This window comes from Aethalodelphis obliquidens, unplaced genomic scaffold, assembly GCF_003676395.1.
Source record: "Aethalodelphis obliquidens isolate GAN/ISIS:26980383/991018 unplaced genomic scaffold, ASM367639v1 scaffold43, whole genome shotgun sequence".
In the NCBI taxonomy this organism is placed as follows: domain Eukaryota; kingdom Metazoa; phylum Chordata; class Mammalia; order Artiodactyla; family Delphinidae; genus Aethalodelphis; species Aethalodelphis obliquidens.
This window is the reverse complement of record NW_020837987.1, coordinates 6,527,311-6,546,529: the sequence shown is the minus strand read 5'-3', so window position 1 is coordinate 6,546,529 and position 19,219 is coordinate 6,527,311. Positions and strand designations below refer to the sequence as shown.

The window sequence follows — 19,219 nt, the reverse complement described above, 5'->3', positions numbered from 1 at the left end:
TCTGTTTCTTCTCTTGTGTTTCCCACTTAGAGAAGTTCCTTTAGCATTTGTTGTAAACCTGGTTTGTTGGTGCTGAATTCTCTTAGCTTTTGCTTGTCTGAAAAGCTTTTGACTTCTCCCTCGAATCTGAATGAGATCCTTGCTGGGTAGAGTAATCTTGGTTGTAGGTTTTTCTCTTTCATCACGTTAAGTATATCCTGTCATTCCCTTCTGGCCTGCAGAGTTTCTGCTGAAAAATCAGCTGATAACCTTATGGGGATTCCTTTGTATGTTATTTTTTGTTTTTCCCTTGCTGCTTTTAATATTTTTTCTTTGAATTTCATTTTTGTTAGTTTGATTAAGATGTGTCTTGGTGTGTTTTTCCTAGGGTTTATCCCGTATGGGACTCTCTGTGCTTCCTATACTTGGGTGACTATTTCTTTTCCCATGTGAGGGAAGTTTTCAACTATAATCTCTTCAAATATTTTCTCAGACCCTTTCTTTTTCTCTTCTTCTTCTGGGACCCCTATAATTCGAATGCTGGTGTGTTTATTGTTGTCCCAGAGGTCTCTGAGATTGTCTTCAATTCTTTTCATTCTTTTTTCTTTATTCTGCTCCTCGGCAGTTATTTCCACCATTTTGTCTTCCAGCTCACTTATTTGTTCTTCTGCCTTAGTTATTCTATTATTGATTCCTTCTAGTGTATTTTTCACTTCAGTTATTGTGTTGTTCATCTCTGTTTGTTCTTTAGTTCTAGATCTTTGTTAAACATTTCTTGTATTTTCTCAATCCATGCCTCCATTCCATTTCCGAGATTCTGGATCATCTTTACTCTCATTACTCTGAATTCTTTTTCAGGTAGATGGCCTATTTCCTCTTCATTTATTTGGTCTTATAGCTTGCTCCTTCATCTGTGACATATTTTTTTGCTGTCTCTTCTTTTTTTCTTTTTTATGAGTGGGATATTATTCCTGTGTTACTGGTTGTTTGGCCTGAGGCTTCCAACACTGGAGTTTGTAGGTTATTGGGTAGAGCTGGGTCTTGGTGCTGAGATGAGGAACTCTGTGAGACCTCACTGTGTTGAATATTCCCTGGGGTCTGAGGTTCTCTGTTATTCCAGTGGTTCAGACCCAGAGCTCCCACTGCAGGAGCTACAGCCTGACCCCATGCTCATGAACCAATATCCTGCAAGCCACCTGGGGCAGCAAAAAAATAAAAAGAACAATAGCAAAGTAAAAAATAAAATTAGACTAGGAAACTAACAGATATGTTAGGAAGAATATAAAATTTTAAATATAGATGTATAAACAACCGGAAGGTACATCTGTACCACAATAATAAAAAAGAGGAGGGAAAAGAAATAGATAAAAAAGGAGGGGGGGAAAGGCCTTGGCTGTGGAGGGCAGGGCCTAAGCAAGGGTGAGGTTTGGGTGGTTGGTGCGGCAAATGCTCAGGACCCACAGGGCTGGAAAAGGCCCTGGGGGCTGTGGGGGGTGAGGCTTAGGCTCAAGGAACAGAAGAGGCCCAGGTGTGCCCCCCACCCCTGGTCTCAGAGGGCAGCAGACTCTCTTGTGTTTCCAATTGTCTATCTTGAATTGGGGAATATTTTTGGGATTCTGAGACTTCCTGCTGACTTGGAGAAGTATAATATGATGGATAAAAACATGGGCTCTGCAGCTACACTGCTTGGGCTGGAATCTCAGCTCTACCACATAGTAGTTTTATGACCCTAGGAAAGTTAACTCTTAGTGCTGGTTTCCTTACCTTTCAAATGGATAATAACAGTAGCTACTTCATAACCTTATTAGGGGAATTTTGGAAGTTAATATATCTAAAGAAATTCTAACAATGCTTGGCATATAAGTACTCAATAGATGACAGTGATGATGATATTGATGGTAGTAATGATCATAGAGATAGTTTCTGAGAAACATTAATTGTGATTCAGCTTTGAGTAATTTCCATTTGTATTTCCCATTTTTCTATCTTATTTATACTGTTTCTTGAATATTCTCCCAAATATGGGATATATATTTCTTTCTTAGAGCCTTTGCAGGTAAAGATTTTTCCTTATTTGGATACTGAAGTTTTTAAATGGAGAGGAAGAGTTGGTTTTCGTGATCAAGTAACATTCTTTTCTAAAAATTTATCATTTGTTTTTTAGTTTCTGTCACACCACTCTCATGGTTTTATTCTCATCCCACGACTGTAAATATAAGCAAGAAACAAAAACCTAAGACCCTTTCTTTGATGCTTAATGGTTGATTCTGACCTTGGCCCTTTACCTACCATGTATGTTCTTTTTTTTTTTTGAATTTTATTTTATTTTATTTTTAATACAGCAGATTCTTATTAGTTATCGCTTTTATGCATATTAATGTATATATGTCAATCCCAATCTCCCAATTAATCCCACCAACAACAACAACACAACTCCGCCCCCAATTTCCCCCCTTGGTGTCCATACGTTTGTTCTCTACATCTGTGTCTCTATTCCAGCCTTGCACACAGGTTCATCTGTACCATTTTTCTAGGTTCCACATATATGCATTAATATATGATATTTGTTTTTCTCTTTCTTACTTCACTCTGTATGACAGTCTCTAGATCCATCCACGTCTCAACAAATGACCCAGTTTCCTTCCTTTTTACGGCTGAGTAATATTCCATGGTATATATGTACCACATTTTCTTTATCCATTCATCTGTCGATGGGCTTTTAGGTTGCTTCCATGACCTGGCTATTGTAAATAGTGCTGCAGTGAACATTGGGGTGCATGTGTCTTTTTGAATTATGGTTTTCTCTGGGTATATGCTCAGTAGTGGGATTGCTGGATCGTATGGTAATTCTATTTTTAGTTTTTTAAGGAAGCTCCATACTGTTCTCCATAGTGGCTGTATCAATTTACATTCCCACCAACAGTGCAAGAGGGTTCCCTTTTCTCCACACCCTCTCCAGCATTTGTTGTTTGTAGATTTTCTGATGATGCCCATTCTAACTGGTGTGAGGTGATACCTCATTGTAGTTTTGATTTGCATTTCTTTAATTAGTGATGTTGGCAGCTTTTCATGTGTTTCTTGGCCATCTGTGTGTCTTCTTTGGAGAAATGTCTATTTAGGTCTTCTGCCCATTTTTGGATTGGGTTGTTTGTTTTTTTAATATTGAGCTGCATGAGCTGTTTATATATTTTGGAGATTAGTCCTGTGTCCATTGATTCATTTGCAAATATTTTCTCCCATTCTGAGGTTGTCTTTTCGTCTTGTTTACAGTTTCCTTTGCTGTGCAAAAGCTTTTAAGTTTCATTAGGCCCCATTTGTTTATTTTTGTTTTCATTTCCATTACTCTAGGAGGTGGGTCAAAAAAGATCTTGCTGTGATTTATGCCAAAGCGTGTTCTTCCTATGTTTTCCTCTGAGAGTTTTACAGTGTCCGGTTTACATTTAGGTCTTTAATCCATTTTGACTTTATTTTTGTGTATGGTTTTAGGGAGTGTTCAAATTTCATTCTTTTACATGTAGCTGTCCAGTTTTCCCAGCACCACTTATTGAAAGGCTGTCTTTTCTCCATTGTATATCTTTGCCTCCTATGTCATAGATTAGTTGACCATAGGTGCATCGGTTTATCTCTGGGCTTTCTATCCTGTTCCATTGGTCTATATTTCTGTTTTTGTGCCAGTACCATATTGTCTTGATCACTGTAGCTTTGTAGTATAGTCTGCAGTCAGGGAGTCTGATTCCTCCAGCTCTGTTTTTTTCCCTCTAGATTGCTTTGGCTATTCTGGGTCTTTTGTGTCTCCGTACAAATTTTAAGATTTTTTGTTCTAGTTTTGTAAAAAATGCCATTGGTAGTTTGATAGGGATTGCATTGAATCTGTAGATTGCTTTGGATAGTATAGTCATTTTCACAATGTTGATTCCTCCAATCCAAGAACATGGTATATTTCTCCATCTGTGTCATCTTTGATTTCTTTCATCAGTGTCTTATGGTTTTCTGAGTACAGGTCTTTTACCTCCTTAAGTAGGTTTATTCCAGGTATTTTATTCTTTTTGTAGCAATGGTGAATGGGATTGTTTCCTTAATTTCTCTTTCTGATCATTTGTTGTTAGTATATATGAATGAAAGACATTTCTGTGCATTCATTTTGTATGCAGCAACTTTACCAGATTCATTGATTAGCTCTAGTAGTGTTCTGGTGGCATCTTTAGGATTATCTATGCATAGTATCATGTCATCTGCAAATAGTGACAGTTTTATTTCTTTTCCAATTTGTATTCCTTTTATTTCTTTTTCTTCTCTGATTGCCATGGCTAAGACATCCAAAACTATATTGAATAATAGTGGCAAGAGTGGACATCCTTGTCTTGTTCCTGATCTTAGAGGACATACTTTCAGTTTTTCACCATTGAGAATGATGTTTGCTGTGGGTTTGTCATATATGGCCTTTATTATGTTGAGATAGGTTCCCTCTATGCCCACTTTCTGGACAGTTTTTATCATAAATTGGTGTTGAATTTTGTCAAAAACTTTTTCTGCATCTGTTGAAATGATCATATGGTTTTTATTCTTCAGTTTGTTAATATGGTGTATCACATTGATTGATTTGTGTATATTGAAGAATCCTTGCATCCCTGGGATAAAGCCCACTTGATCATGGTGTATTTTCCTTTTAATGTGCTGTTGGATTCTGTTTGCTATCATTTTGTTGAGGATTTTTGCATCTATTTTCATCTGTTATATTGGTCTGTTAATTTTCATTTTTGGAGTATCTTTGTCTAGTTTTGGTATCTGGGTGATGGTGGCCTCATAGAATGAGTTTGGGAGTGTTCCTCTGCAATTTTTTGGAAGAGTTTGAGAAGGATGGGTGTTAGCTCTTCTCTGAATGTTTGATAGAATTCACCTGTGAAGCCATCTGATCCTGCACTTTTGTTTGTTGGGAGATTTTTAATCACAGTTTCAATTCCATTACTTGTGATTGGTCTGTTCATATTTTCTATTTCTTCCTGGTTCAGTCTTTGAAGGTAACACCTTTCTAAGAATTTGTCCATTGCTCATGTTGTCCATTTTATTGGCACAGAGTTGCTTGTCGTAGTCTCTTATGATGCTTTGTATTTCTGTGGTGTCCATTGTAACTTCTCCTTTTTCATTTCTAACTCTATTGATTTGAGTCTGCTCTTTCTTTTTCTTGATGAGTTTGGCTAAAGGTTTATCAATTTTGTTTATCTTCTCAATGAACCAGCTTTTCGTTTTATTGAGCTTTGCTATTGTTTTGTTTCTATTTCATTTATTTCTGCTCTGATCTTTATGATTTCTTTCCTTCGTCTAAGTTTGGGTTTTGTTTGTTCTTCTTCTCTAGTTCTTTTAGGTGTAAAGTTAGATTGTTTATTTGAGATTTTTTTTTGTTTCTTGAGGTAGGATTCTATTGCTATAAACTTCCCTCTTAGAACTACTTTTGCTGCATTCCATCAGTTTTGGATCATCGTGTATGCGTTGTCCTTTTGTCTCTAGGTATTTGTTGTTTTCGTCTTTGATTTCTTCAGTGATCTCTTGGTTACTTAGTAATGTATTGTTTACCTTTCATGTGTTTGTGTTTTTTCCTTTTTTCCTTGTAATTTATTTCTAATTTCATAGCGTTGTGGTCAGAAAAGATGCTTGATGTGATATCAATTTTCTTAAATATACCGAGGCTTGATTTGTGACCTAAGATGTGATCTATCCTGTAGAATGTTCCGTGTGCACTTGAGAAGAAAGTGTAATCTGCAGCTTTTGAATGGAATGTCCTATAAATATGAATTAAATCTATCTGGTCTATTATGTCACTTAAAGCTTCTGTTTCCTTATGAATTTTCTGTCTGGATGGTCTGTCCATTGGTGTAAGTGAGAGTTAAAGTCCCCCACTATTATTGTGTCACTGTTGATTTCCTCTTTTATGGCTGTTAGCATTTGCCTTATGTATTTAGGTGCTCCTATGTTGGGTGCATATATATTTATAATTGTTATGTCTTCTTCTTGGATTGCTCCCTTGATCATTATGTAATGTCCTTCCTTGTCTCTTGTAACATCCTTTATTTTAAAGTCTATGTATCTGATATGAATATTGCTACTCCAGCTTTCTTTTGGTTTCCATTTGCATGGAATATCTTTTTCCATCCCCTCACTTTCAGTCTCTATGTGTCCCTAGGTCTGAAGTGGGTCTCTTGTAGACAGCATATATATGGGTCTTGTTTTTGTGTCCATTCAGCAAGCCCATGTCTTTTGGTTGGAGCATTTAATTCATTTACGTTTAGTGTAATTATTGATATCTTTGTTCCTATTACCATTTCCTTAATTGTTATGCGTTTGTTTTTGTAGGTTTTTTTTTTTTTTTTTTTTTTTTTTTGCCGTACGCGGGCCTCTCATTGTTGTGGCCTCTCCCATTGAGGAGTACACGTTCCGGACATGCAGGCTCAGTGGCCATGGCTCACGGGCCTAGCCACTCCACAGCATGTGGGATCTTCCCGGACTGGGGCACAAACCTGTGTCCCCTGCATAGGCAGGCGGACTCTCAACCACTGCGCCACCAGGGAAGCCCTGTATGTCCTTTTCTTCTCTTGTGATTTCCACTTAGAGAAGTTCCTTTAGCATTTGTTGTAGAGCTGGTTTGGTGGTGCTGAATTCTCTTATCTTTTGCTTGTCTGTAAAGCTTTTGATTTCTCCATTGAATCTGAATGAGATCCTTGCTGGATAGAGTAATCTTGGTTATAGATTCTTCCCTTTTATCTCCTTTAATATATCATGTCACTGCCTTCTGGCTTGCAGAGTTTCTGCTGAAAAATCAGCTGTTAACCTTACGGTAGTTCCCTTGTATGTTATTTGTCATTTTTCCCTTGTTGCTTTTAATAATTTTTCTTTGTCTTTAATTTTTGTCAACTTAATTACTATGTGTCTTGGTGTGTTTCTCCTTGCATTTATCCTGCCTGGGACTCTGCACTTCCTGGACTTGGGTGGCTATTTCCTTTCCCATGTTAGGGATGTTTTCGTCTATAATCTCTTCAAATATATTCTTGGGTCCTTTCTCTCTTTTTTTTCCTTCTGGGACCCCTCTAATGTGAATGTTTTTGCATTTAATGTTGTCCCAGAGGTCTCTTAGGCTGTCTTCATTTCTTTTCATTATTTTTTTCTTTTTTCTTCACATCTTCATTGGAGTATAAATGCTTTACAATGTTGTGTTAGTTTCTGCTGTATAACAAGGTGAATCAGCTATATGTATACATATATCCCCATATCCCCACCTTCTTAAGCCTCCCTTCCACCCTCCCTATCCCATCCCTCTGGGTCGTCACAAAGCACTGAGCTGATCTCCTTGTGCTATGCAGCTGCTTCCCTCTAGCCATCCGTTTTACATTTGGTAGTGTATATATGTCAATGCTACTCTCACACTTCATCCCAGCTTTCCCTCTCTGCCATGCCCTCAAGTCCATTCTCTACGTGTGCATCTTTATTCCTGACCTGCCACTAGGTTCATCAGTACTGCTCTTTAAAATTCCGTATATATGCATTAGCATACAGTATTTGTTTTTCTCTTTCTGACTTACTTCACTCTGTATGACAGATTCTAGATCCATCCACCTCACTACAGATAACTCAATTTTGTTCCTTTATATGGCTGAGTAATAATCTATTTCATTCTTTTTTCTTTATTCTGTTTTGTGGCACTGAATTCCACCATTCTCTCTTCCAGTTCACTTATCCATTCTTCTGCCTCTGTTATTCTGCTATTCATTTCTTCTAGTGTATTTTTCTTTTCAGTTATTGTATTGTTCATCTCTGTTTTTTGGTTCTTTAATTCTTCTAGGTCTTTGTTAAACATTTCTTGCATCTTCTCCATTTTTGCCTCCATTCCTTTTCTGAGGTTTTGGATGATCTTCATTATCATTATTCTGAATTCTTTTTAATGGAAGATTGCCTATCTCCACTTCATTTAGTTGTTTTTCTGGTGTTTTATCTTGTTCCTTCATCTGGTACATAGTCCTCTACCTTTTCATTTTGTCTATCTTTCCATGAATGTGGTTTTTGTTCCACAGGCTGCAGGATTGTAGTTCTTTTTGCTTCTGCTGTCTGCCCTCTGGTGGATGAGTCTATATAAGAGGCTTGTGTAAGCTTCCTGATGGGAGAGACTGGTAGTAGGTAGAGATGGTGTTGCTCTGGTGGGCAGAGCTCAGTAAAACTTTAATCCACTTGTCTGCTGATAGGTAGGGCTGAGTTCCCTCCCTGTTGGTTGTTTGGCCTGAGGTGACCCAGCACTGGAGGCTACATGTTCTTTGGTGGGGCTAATGGTGGACTCCGGGAGGGCTCCTGCCAAGGAGTACTTCCCAGAACTTCTGCTGCCAGTGTCCTTGTCCCCGTGGTGAGCCACAGCCACCCCCTGCCTCTGCAGGAGACCCTCCAACACTAGCAGGTAGGTCTGGTTCTCCTATGGGGTCACTGATCCTTCCCCCTGCGTCCTGATGTGCACACTGGTTTGTGTGTGCTCTCCAGGAGTGGAGTCTCTGTTTCCCCCAGTCCTGTCTATTTCCTGCAATCAAATCCTGCCAGCCTTCAAAGTCTGCCTCTCTGGGAATTCCCCCTCCTGTTGCCAGACCCCCAGGTTGGCAATCATGACATGGGGCTCAGAACCCTCACTCCAGTGGGTGGTGTAATTGTGAGTCACCCACCCAGTGGTTATAGGATTTGATTTTATTGTGATTGCACCCCTCCTACCATTTCATTGCAGCTTCTCCTTTGTCTTTAGATGTGGGGCATCTTTTTTGGTGAGTTCCAGTGTCTTCCTGTCAATGATTTTCAGCAGTTAGTTGTGATTCCGGTGCTCTTGCAAGAGGGAGTGAGCACACATCCTTCTACTCCACCATCTTGAACCAATCTACCATATATGTTCTTTACAACCACTCATATCCTTCTGCCATGGATTCAGCTCCCAATTTTCAGTTGATGGCTAACAAATTCTCATCTCCTTTCTTCATACCTCCAGCTGCATAGTGGACATTTCCATCTGGAAGTCCTAGAAATATCAAATTTTGCATGTTCAAATTTTCATACCTCTCCTCCTTCCTCCAGCTTTATTTCTCCTCCTTCCCCACTATTTCCAAGTCCTCTTTCTTACTAGATTACATAATTGCTTGGACAGTTCTGAGCCAGTTACCTATGAATCATGTCTATGTCATCTCTGTCACAGCCTAGTATAAATCAATGACCACTATTTCCAGCTTCCTGAATAATAGATAATGAATTCATCAGTTTGCTGATTCAGTAATTAACATACTTCTACAGGATATTTCTATTACGGTATATTTTTTCCGTATAGTATAAATACAAAATTACGTAAATATGCAAGCCTGATATATGGTATCTGATCAGCTAAATGGGTTCTTAGATGTTTTGACCACAGTGTTTAGTTTTGATGACTTCAAATTGTCTTTTTACAGGGAACAGTAACATTTAAGGATGTGGCTGTGGACCTCACCCAGGAGGAATGGCAGCAAATGAAACCTGCTCAGAGGGACTTGTACCGTGATGTGATGCTGGAGAACTATAGCAACCTAGTCACAGTGGGTAAGGGTAACTTTGCAATTTTACACAGAATTCTTTTCTATCTTTGAAATCTGTGACGACTTCAACTTGCCAGATGTCTTTAACTAGCCTTCCCTTTCTTCATTTCATTGTATGTGCTTGTCTTTAGGGTAAAGGCTAATTACTTTGTCTCACTGTGGAAGTTCCTCCATCCTCATCTTTCATAGCCCCTCAAGTCCCCAGGACTCAACCCAAGGTCTGGATGGTTGTCTCCAGCATTAATATCCAAGTCCTTTGTTGTCTTTCATAATAGGCTGCCAAGTCACCAAACCAGATGTGATCTTCAAGTTGGAGCAGGAAGAGGAGCCATGGGTGATAGAAGAAGAAATGCTTGGGAGGCCCTGTCCAGGTGAATAAGTGAAAATGCAGGTCTGAATGAGAAAGACACATGACAGTTGTTCAGGGGGTTGATACCATTTCACATTTTCCAAGATTTGCTTAAGTCTTCTACAGTGACAAAAGGTATGAATGCCTTGGATTATGGTGACACTTCCAAATACTGTATTGGAGCTATCTTCCTTTTTTCAAATTTTAGATACCAAAACTTCCCTAGTTCATTTACAGCATTACTTTCAGGATTAGTGTCCCTCTCTATGATCCTTAAGCTCTCTCTTTGCTTTGTGTTCATAGGGTTTTTTCTTATGCATTCAGTATTTGGTGGATGTATAGTATTTTAAAAACACATTTGTTTCAGAGTTAGATTCCTTTTCTTTCTATTTTGAAAAGCCTCAGATTTGTTTTGTAACAATACTCACACTTTCCATTGTACTTCACAACTCTCACAATCCCGCATAGGTTTAAAAGTTTCTGGCTTACAAACTGTTACCTCCTTCCTGCTTATTTACACTTTCATTCCTTTAATTTTTTTGAAATATAATGTATGCACACTTAGTTAAAAAATATAAACAGTCCAAAAGATAACATTGAAAAGTGAGTGTCTCTTACCCTTGACACTCAGTCCCTTTCTTTTCCCAGTTGAGTACACTTTTTTTTTAGAGTTGTGCTGGCTATTCTTTTTTTTGTTTTGTTAATTTTATTTACTTATTTGTGTCTGCATTGGGTCTTTGTTGCTGCACGTGGGCTTTCTCTAGTTGCAGCGAGCAGGGGCTACTCTTCATTATGGTGCACGGGCTTCTCATTGCGGTTGCTTCTTGTTGCAGAGCACGGGCTCTAGGTGCATGGGCTTCAGTGGTCGTGGCACACAGTCTCAGTAGTTGTGGCTCGTGGGCTCTAGAGCACAGGCTCAGTAGTTGTGGCGCATGGGCTTAGTTGCTCTGCAGCATGTGGGATTTTCCCAGACCAGGACTCGAACCAGTGTCCCCTGCATCGGCAGGCGGATTCTTAACCACTGTGCCACCACAGAGGCCCTGTGCTGTCTATTCTTGATTGTTTATTTCACCATAAGAATTTTACATTCAACTACTCTTTCCAGAGAAAAACGTGTTGGATTTTTTGGTGGGAATGTGTTAGAAGCATAAATTAACTTTCGGAGTGCTGACATCTTTATAACGTCGAGGTTTTCTATCCAAGAACGTGTTCTCTGTCTTTGTTCAGATCTATTTTTATGTCCTTCAGAAATGCTTTCCAAGGTTTCCTTTATACCTTTTGTAAATTTCTTACTAAGTTTATACCTAAGTAACAGACAAGAGAAAAAAATCAGTACTAGAAGAATTGGAAAGGGCCCTGTAAAACTATCTTTATTTATAGATGATAAGATTATATCCCTTAAAACACAAGAGAATCAACTGCAACAAATAGTAAGAGAATCCAGTGATATGGTAGGGTATCAAATTAACAAATAAAAATCAGTAGTTTTCATGTATACTTCAACAACCGAGTAGAAGATATAAGGAAAAGGAAACCACATTTATAGTCATAACAATATAGATAAAATACTATTCTGGGCATGGGCTCATGGAGCTTATAATTTAGTGGGAACTGGAGTCCCTGAGGTTTTGCAAACAAGCAAATATCTTTTTTTAAAAACCTTTATATTTAGTTGATAGTTGGCTGTGTATACAATTCTTGAGCCATACTGTCTTTCCTAGAGGTTTTGTAGACAGTTCCCTGAAGACTTTAGATAGTCCTCTGCTGCCTCTTGGCTTTGAATTGTTGCTTAGAGAAATCTGAAGCCTGATTGTTTTCCCTCATAGGTGACTTGATTTATTTGCCTAGATGCCCATAGGTTTGTTTTTCTTGAAAGCTTTAGAACTTTATGAGGCTTATTGATCAGTCAGTATCAGTTTTTCCTGTAAGCTTGTATATTCATGTTTTTTGATTCTTGTAGTGTGGTATAGATCTAAATACTGGTTCCTTTTATAACTACATTCCTCATCTTTTTTTTTTTTTTTTTTTTTTTTTGTGGTACGCGGTCCTCTCGCTGTTGTGGCCTCTCCCATTGCGGAGCACAGGCTCCAGATGCGCAGGCTCAGCGGCCATGGCTCATGGGCCCAGCCGCTCCGCGGCATGTGGGATCTTCCCAGACTGGGGCACGAACCCATGTACCCTGCATCGGCAGGCAGACTCTCAACCACTGCGCCACCAGGGAAGCCCCATTCCTCATCTTTGAATAAGGTTATTTCCTGCTGGACCCACTATTTACAGAAGGAGAGTGCTGGAGATTGTCTAGAAAAATACTCTTGAGCTAGTAGGAAGCCTCTGTTGCTCTGTTGACTTCCTCTGTCATACAAGTTTTGGTGTTAAGAGTTGGTTTGCCCTTTACTTCTTCTGAATCAGAGATTATTAATTGCATGCTTCCTCTAGCACTCAGTATCTCTTCTACCCTCCTATGCCAGCATCCTGCTTATACAAGAATAATGGCTATTTGCATCTCCTTGTATAGCTCTGCCTTCCCTACCATTTGGCAGGGCCAGAAGAAGACCATTATGTTCCTGCCACCATGCAGTCTTAACACATCTGGATTCCACTGTTGTAAAAAATGACTCATTCATTCTGTCCACAGGGTGTTCCATCTGTTTTGGAGAACTCTGTTCACCATGCTTTCTGCCTAAGATAAGAAAGAACAGCCAGTGTCTGGGTTTCTTCCCTACCTGGTTCAGTGTACCCTCTGGTCTTTCCTTATACTCTGGAATTGGAGTTTAGCTGTCTTTTAGTTTTATTGAGGATATATTTTCTTTTTTGTTTCTTCTTCATGTTTGCAGAGAGGAGAGGACACAGAGGTGTTTAATTCCACCATATTGAAACAGGAATTCCTCTTCTATATTTGATCCTGTGGATCACCCTTCCTGGAAATGTCTTCTTTTCTCTAAAGGATTCTGATTTCTCCTCAGTTCCTGTTTATTTTTTCTTATTCCTTTATGAACTGTGTTTTACATGACTCCTTTTCTCCAGCCCTTACTGAGCATTATCCAAAATAGTTCTAAATTACATATAGACTCCTTTTTCCTTTATGTACCTTCATGATATAGATGTATTCATGCCTTCAAATCAGTATATAACTCCAGGCTTTAAATTAATCCTCTGTTTTTAAAGCCCCACTCTTATCCCTGCCTTTTAAGTATCTAAATCCTCCAATTTTTGAGCTTTTCTAGTGTTTTGTTGTCAAATCACTTTGTTGTTGGACGTTTGCATCTTCATAGCTCAAAACTTGAATTTCTTAGCTAAGCTATCAGTTGACAGTTTTCTTACCCTTTTGCCTTCCAGTATTTTGTTGAAATGCCTCGTTTACCCTTATTTTTACTCCTATTTCCTTTGTTCTTATGGGTTTAAATCTTTATTTTTTACTGTCATTTCAATGGAATTTTAAGAAGTCGGAGAAATAAACATATACATTCGATCTGTTTTGTTTAACCACAAGTGTTAATTTTATCCTCTAGTCATTTGACTTGCTATCCAGTCATTTATGTGTTTGCCCTTTCATCTTAATTATTCTATTCATTTTACTGGTATCTGCATTGTATGTTTTTTAAATCAATCAGAGCAGCTTGGGCCTATTAATGGCAGTTTTCTCTCCATAATATTATCTATAGGAGTTAACTTCTCAAATCTTAGAAACTAGGGACATTTGCACTTTGGATTTCTTTCATATTGGGAGACTAGAGCCAATATCAAAGATCAACCCCACTTTGACAAATTTCTGAAATGTTATCAATAATGCAGTAGGAGAAAAATTCAAAAGTTATAATTTTTGGTCCTCCATTTTAGAAGTTTGGGAAGATGATGAACAGATCAAGGAGCAGCAGGAAACACTTGTGAGGAAAGTCACATCCATCTCCAAGAAAACTCTAATTAAGGAAAATGTCATTGAATGTAAAAAAGTTGCAAAAGTATTTCCTCTGGGCTCAGACATTGTTACTTCAAGACAAAACTTCTATGAATATGACTCATTTGATAAGGGTTTTAAACATAATTTAGACTTACTTAGTTATGAGAAAGGCTGTATAAGAGAGAAAAATTATGAGTGTAATAAGTATGGGAAACCATTTTACCATTGCTCATCACATGTTGTATCCCCCTTTAAGTGTAATCAGTGTGGACAAGACTTTAATCATAAATTTGACCTCATCAGACATGAGAGAATTCATGCTGGAGAGAAACTGTATGAATGTAAGGAATGTGGAAAAGCTTTCAGTAGGAAGGAAAATCTTATTACACATCAAAAAATTCATACTGGGGAAAAACCATATAAGTGTAATGAATGTGGAAAAGCTTTCATTCAAATGTCAAACCTTATTAGACACCAGAGAATTCATACCGGAGAAAAACCTTATGCATGTAAGGATTGTTGGAAGGCCTTCAGTCAGAAATCAAATCTCATTGAACATGAGAGAATTCATACTGGAGAAAAACCCTATGAATGTAAGGAATGTGGAAAAGCCTTTAGCCAGAAGCAAAATCTTATTGAGCATGAGAAAATTCATACTGGCGAGAAACCTTATGCATGTAATGAATGTGGTAGAGCTTTTTCTCGAATGTCATCTGTTAATCTGCATATGAGAAGTCACACAGGGGAGAAACCCTATAAATGTAATAAATGTGGCAAAGCCTTCTCTCAATGCTCAGTATTTATTATACATATGAGAAGTCATACAGGGGAGAAACCCTATGTATGCAGTGAATGTGGGAAAGCCTTCTCTCAAAGCTCATCCCTTACTGTACATATGAGAAATCATACAGCTGAGAAACCCTATGAATGTAATGAATGTGGAAAAGCCTTCAGCCGGAAAGAAAATCTCATTACACATCAAAAAATTCATACTGGAGAGAAACCTTATGAATGTAATGAATGTGGGAAAGCTTTTATTCAGATGTCAAACCTCATCCGACACCAGAGAATTCATACTGGTGAAAAACCCTATGCATGTACAGTATGTGGGAAAGCCTTTAGTCAGAAATCAAATCTCACTGAACATGAGAAAATTCATACTGGAGAGAAACCCTATCATTGTAATCAATGTGGAAAAGCTTTCAGTCAGAGACAAAATCTCCTTGAACATGAAAAAATTCATACTGGAGAGAAACCATTTAAATGTAATGAATGCGGCAAAGCCTTCTCTCGAATCTCATCCCTTACTCTTCACGTTAGAAGTCATACAGGGGAGAAACCGTATGAATGTAATAAATGTGGAAAAGCCTTCTCTCAATGCTCATTACTTATAATACATATGAGAATTCACACCGGTGAGAAACCTTTTGAATGTAATGAATGCGGGAAAGCATTCTCTCAAAGAGCATCCCTTTCTATACATAAGAGAGGTCATACAGGTGAGAAACGCCGAGTGTACTAAATGAATAAAGGCCTTCTCTTAAATTCAATCCATGCTTTACTTAACTTTAAAATATCTTGGCATAGTCTCAAAAAATGAAAAAGGTCTTTATGAAAAAATTGTAAAGCTTTGTTGAAGGGCAAAAGACTTGAGTAAATGGAGAGAAATACGATGGATGTAGATGGAAAAACCCAATATCATAAAATGTCTTTTCTCCCCAAATTAATCTATGGACCTAACATAGTTCCAAACATCTAACAAGAATTTTCTAGGGTCTTTACCAAATGATTCTAAAATCCATATGAAATAAAAGTCTATGGATTGCTGAGACAATATTGAATAAGAACAGAGAGGACACACCTTCTACCATATACTACACGTATTATGAAGTTATGGTCATATAATAGTGTGTGGTATTAGAACATTAATGGATAAGTAAAAAGGATTTACAGAATAGAATGCCTAGAAGTAAATGAATGAATATATGCAAACTTATATATATATATATTAGACATGACATCGTGAATCAGTAGAAGAATGACGGCCTAGTCAATAAATACAGTTGGGAGTATTTGAATCTCCATATTGGGGAAAATAAAATTACATACAACCTTACAACATATAAAGAAAAAGAATTCCAAAGGATTTGAACACTGAAATGTGAAAAGCCAAACTCTGAACTTCTTGAAAGGAAATAACAGGATATTGTCTATGACTTTGAAGCAGGGAAATATTTTTTAAAAGGACCCTGCCATTCCACTTCTGGATATCCATCCTAAAGAAATTCATAAATATGAATAAAATATATATATATATATCTGAATTGAAAACAACATATATATTGAAGGGATAATGGATTAATAAAATGTGACATATTCAAATAATGGAATGGTATACAGCAGTTAAAAGAAATGAGCTTGGTCTGTATTGTGTAACATGGTTGTTATCTAAAATAATGTTGAGTGAAAAAAAAAAATCAAGATCCAGATGAAACATACCATATAATAACATTCATGTAAATTGGAGTGAAATCATTCACAAAGAATAGAATTGTTTTTATTATTGAAATATGTATGTAAAACTATTTTAAATGGATTAAAAAGGACACATACCAAATTATTGATAGTGTTGTCTCTGGCAGGAGATTAGGATTGAGGGTGTTGGTCAAAGGGGGCTTTTAGCTTTACTTGTAATTTTTATGCCTTAAAAAAAGATGAGTAGCATATAAAATAAATCTTAAAAGTTAATGATACACAATGGTGATATGGATGTCTTATCTTAATAGTGTTTTTGTACTTATTTCTCAGGATTTATGGGGAAGCCTATTCTAGGGGAAGCCTATACCCAGAGAATAAAATGTTACAATGGATTCATATGCCCTGTCAGGTGCTGAACTATTTTTTGAAAACTATTTCCAGAAAAGTAGTAATTAAAAGTGATAGTTCTGTTTACTATATAAAATGAAGTTAACATGTTTTATCAATCCCATGACGCTTTTTTCCCCCACATTTTCACACTCTGAATTTAGAACTCAGTTTTCAACCAAGTATATCTTAGATTCAAGGAAGTATATAATTATTTATTAAAAATTTGAAAATCAGAGAGCAGTGTGACAAATCAAATGTGATTTTATTTACTATTTTAGGGCATCATCAAGGTCTAATGATACCTACTCTCTTAATGTGTCTTGCTGACGTCTTTTGAATTTTCTGGTCGATTTACGACCCCAGGATTTTTTTTGATGGCAGGTGTCATTTACAGGCCTGCAATTATTTTGAATATTAAGTGACCATTAGCGCTGGGTTTAAAGCTGCTGTTGTGTGAAACGGCCAGAAGGCGGCAGCATTTCTCCTTACCAAATCTGGTTACTAGGGCAACAGAGCCATAATGGAAGTTGTGCTGTAAGTTGTAAATTAGGATGGAAAGTGCCAGGAAAAGCCCCTTAAGATTATGTCTCATTACTTCTTGTTCGTTTTTTAATTTAATTTTTTATCACAGCCAAATCTGATTACAATGTTTTGTTTGTTCTAGGTGTGCAAGATGTGGTTCTTTACTATTTTAGGGCATCATCAAGGTCTAATGATCCCTACTCTCTCAATGTGTCTTGCATTATTTGGCAACTGACTTGTTGGATTCATAGCTAATAAGTTAGTAATATGCTTAGAGTTATTGTGGAGAAAAAAAGATTTTCCTGAGAAATTAACTCTACAATATTAGTCTTGCACTGTAAGTTTCCATACAACCAGCATAGGCATTAATATCATTGTTAATTATTACAATATTTTGAAACAAGAAAGCCTTTTATAGGCCATTTTTAAATATTTATTTATTTATTTACTTGGCTGCATCGGGTCTTAGTTGCAACACACAGGATCTTCATTGAGGCATGTGGGATCTTTTGTTGCAGTGAGCAGGCTCCAGAGCACATGGGCTCTCTAGTTGTGGCACGTGGGGTCTCTAGTTGTGGCACACAGGCTCTAGAGTGCATGCTTAGTAGTTGCAGTGCGCGCCTTGTGGGATCTTAGTTCCCCGACCAGGGATTGAACCGAACCCACGTCCCCTGCATTGGAAGGCAGATTCTTAACCACTGGACCACCAGTCCCAAGAAAGACTTTTATTTTCTTGAGGTGGCCATAAGCAATTATGTAAAATTGCTTCACTCTTCTACAACCCTTGTTTTATGTACCTATCTAGTTTTGGTTGGAAGCAGTGGTGGTCTAAGACCCTGAGCAGTAATAAGAGTTTCGCTCAAAGGATCTCATTCTCTGTAACAATACATGAATCACCCCTTCAGGTAATTTTTTTTTTTTAATTATACCACCTCTACAATATTACTTGACAATGCAGAAAACCATTAGTGCCTTTTTAAAAACATGATTAGGATTGGCGATGTCGTTCAAAAGGAATCTTTAGCTTTGAATGTTTGAATGTCAGCCACATTTATCTTAAAGCTGATTTCACAAAACTAAATCTTTCTCAAACTAAATTTATGAAGTACAAGCATGAGTAATGTGAATTTTACTTTTATTAGCTATTTCTGAAGACTGACAGTGACTTATAATTGTAAATAGCAGGTGCTGATTTTTATGAAATCCATTTACCAAAACTTAAGTGTCTAAATGAGTGTCGTAATTTAATAATCTCTTCTTTCATAGATTTTGTGCTAAGTCCAATTTTGCCAGCACACTTTTTTGTAGACTTCTTTTTTTTAAAAAATAGTTTTCAAAGTTCATGTGTTATATACATAACAAGATCTGTATATTTTTAGTTGCAAAACTTTTTTTTTTGGTCTAAACTGTCATTTTTCACTCTGATTTTCTTCTTTTTAAAATTAATTAATTAATTAATTTTTACTTTTGGCTGCGTTGGGTCTTTGTTGCTGCGTGCCAACTTTCTCTAGTTAGGGCAAGCATGGGCTACTCTTCATTGCAGTGCACAGGCTTCTTATTGCAGTGGTTCTCTTGCTGCAGAGCACGGGCTCTAGGCGCACGGGCTTCAGTAGTTGTGGCACATGGCCTCAGTAGTTGTGGCTCGCAGGCTCTAGAGTACAGGCTCAGTAGTTGTGGCACACAGGATTAGTTGCTCCACAGCATGTGGGATCTTCCCGGACCTGGGCTTCAACCTGTGTCCCCTGCATTGGCAGGTGCATTCTTAACCACTGTGCCACCAGGGAAGTCTCCTGATTTTCTCCTTCATGTTTTTTATTTTCATTTTTGTTTGTTCGTTTTTTGCTGCATCATGCGGCTTGCGAGATCTTAGTTCCCCGGCAGTGAAAGCACAGAGTCCTAACCACTGGACTGCCAGGGAATTCCCAATTCTTCATGTTTATTTATTTGGCTCATATCTCATTTAAATCTTCTGCCCCTTTACATAGCTTTGGAGTCAACAGAAAATTTTAAAATTTCACCTGC

The 19,219-nt window shown here is 37.6% G+C and overlaps 1 protein-coding gene across 6 annotated transcripts in view; it reads left to right on the top strand.

Annotated features, from left to right (window-relative positions):
- The window catches only part of ZNF568 (zinc finger protein 568), a 39,195-nt gene extending 22,595 nt beyond the window's left edge, over positions 1-16,600 (top strand). For all 6 annotated transcript variants that reach the window (XM_027078912.1, XM_027078909.1, XM_027078910.1 and 3 more), the window contains 3 exons: positions 9,438-9,564; positions 9,836-9,931; positions 13,747-16,600. In XM_027078912.1, coding sequence (XP_026934713.1) covers positions 9,438-9,564; positions 9,836-9,931; positions 13,747-15,329 — 1,806 coding nt within the window. In that variant the 3' untranslated portion in view covers positions 15,330-16,600. The remainder of the gene's footprint in view (positions 1-9,437; positions 9,565-9,835; positions 9,932-13,746) is intronic.
- The last annotated feature ends 2,619 nt before the right edge of the window (positions 16,601-19,219 follow it).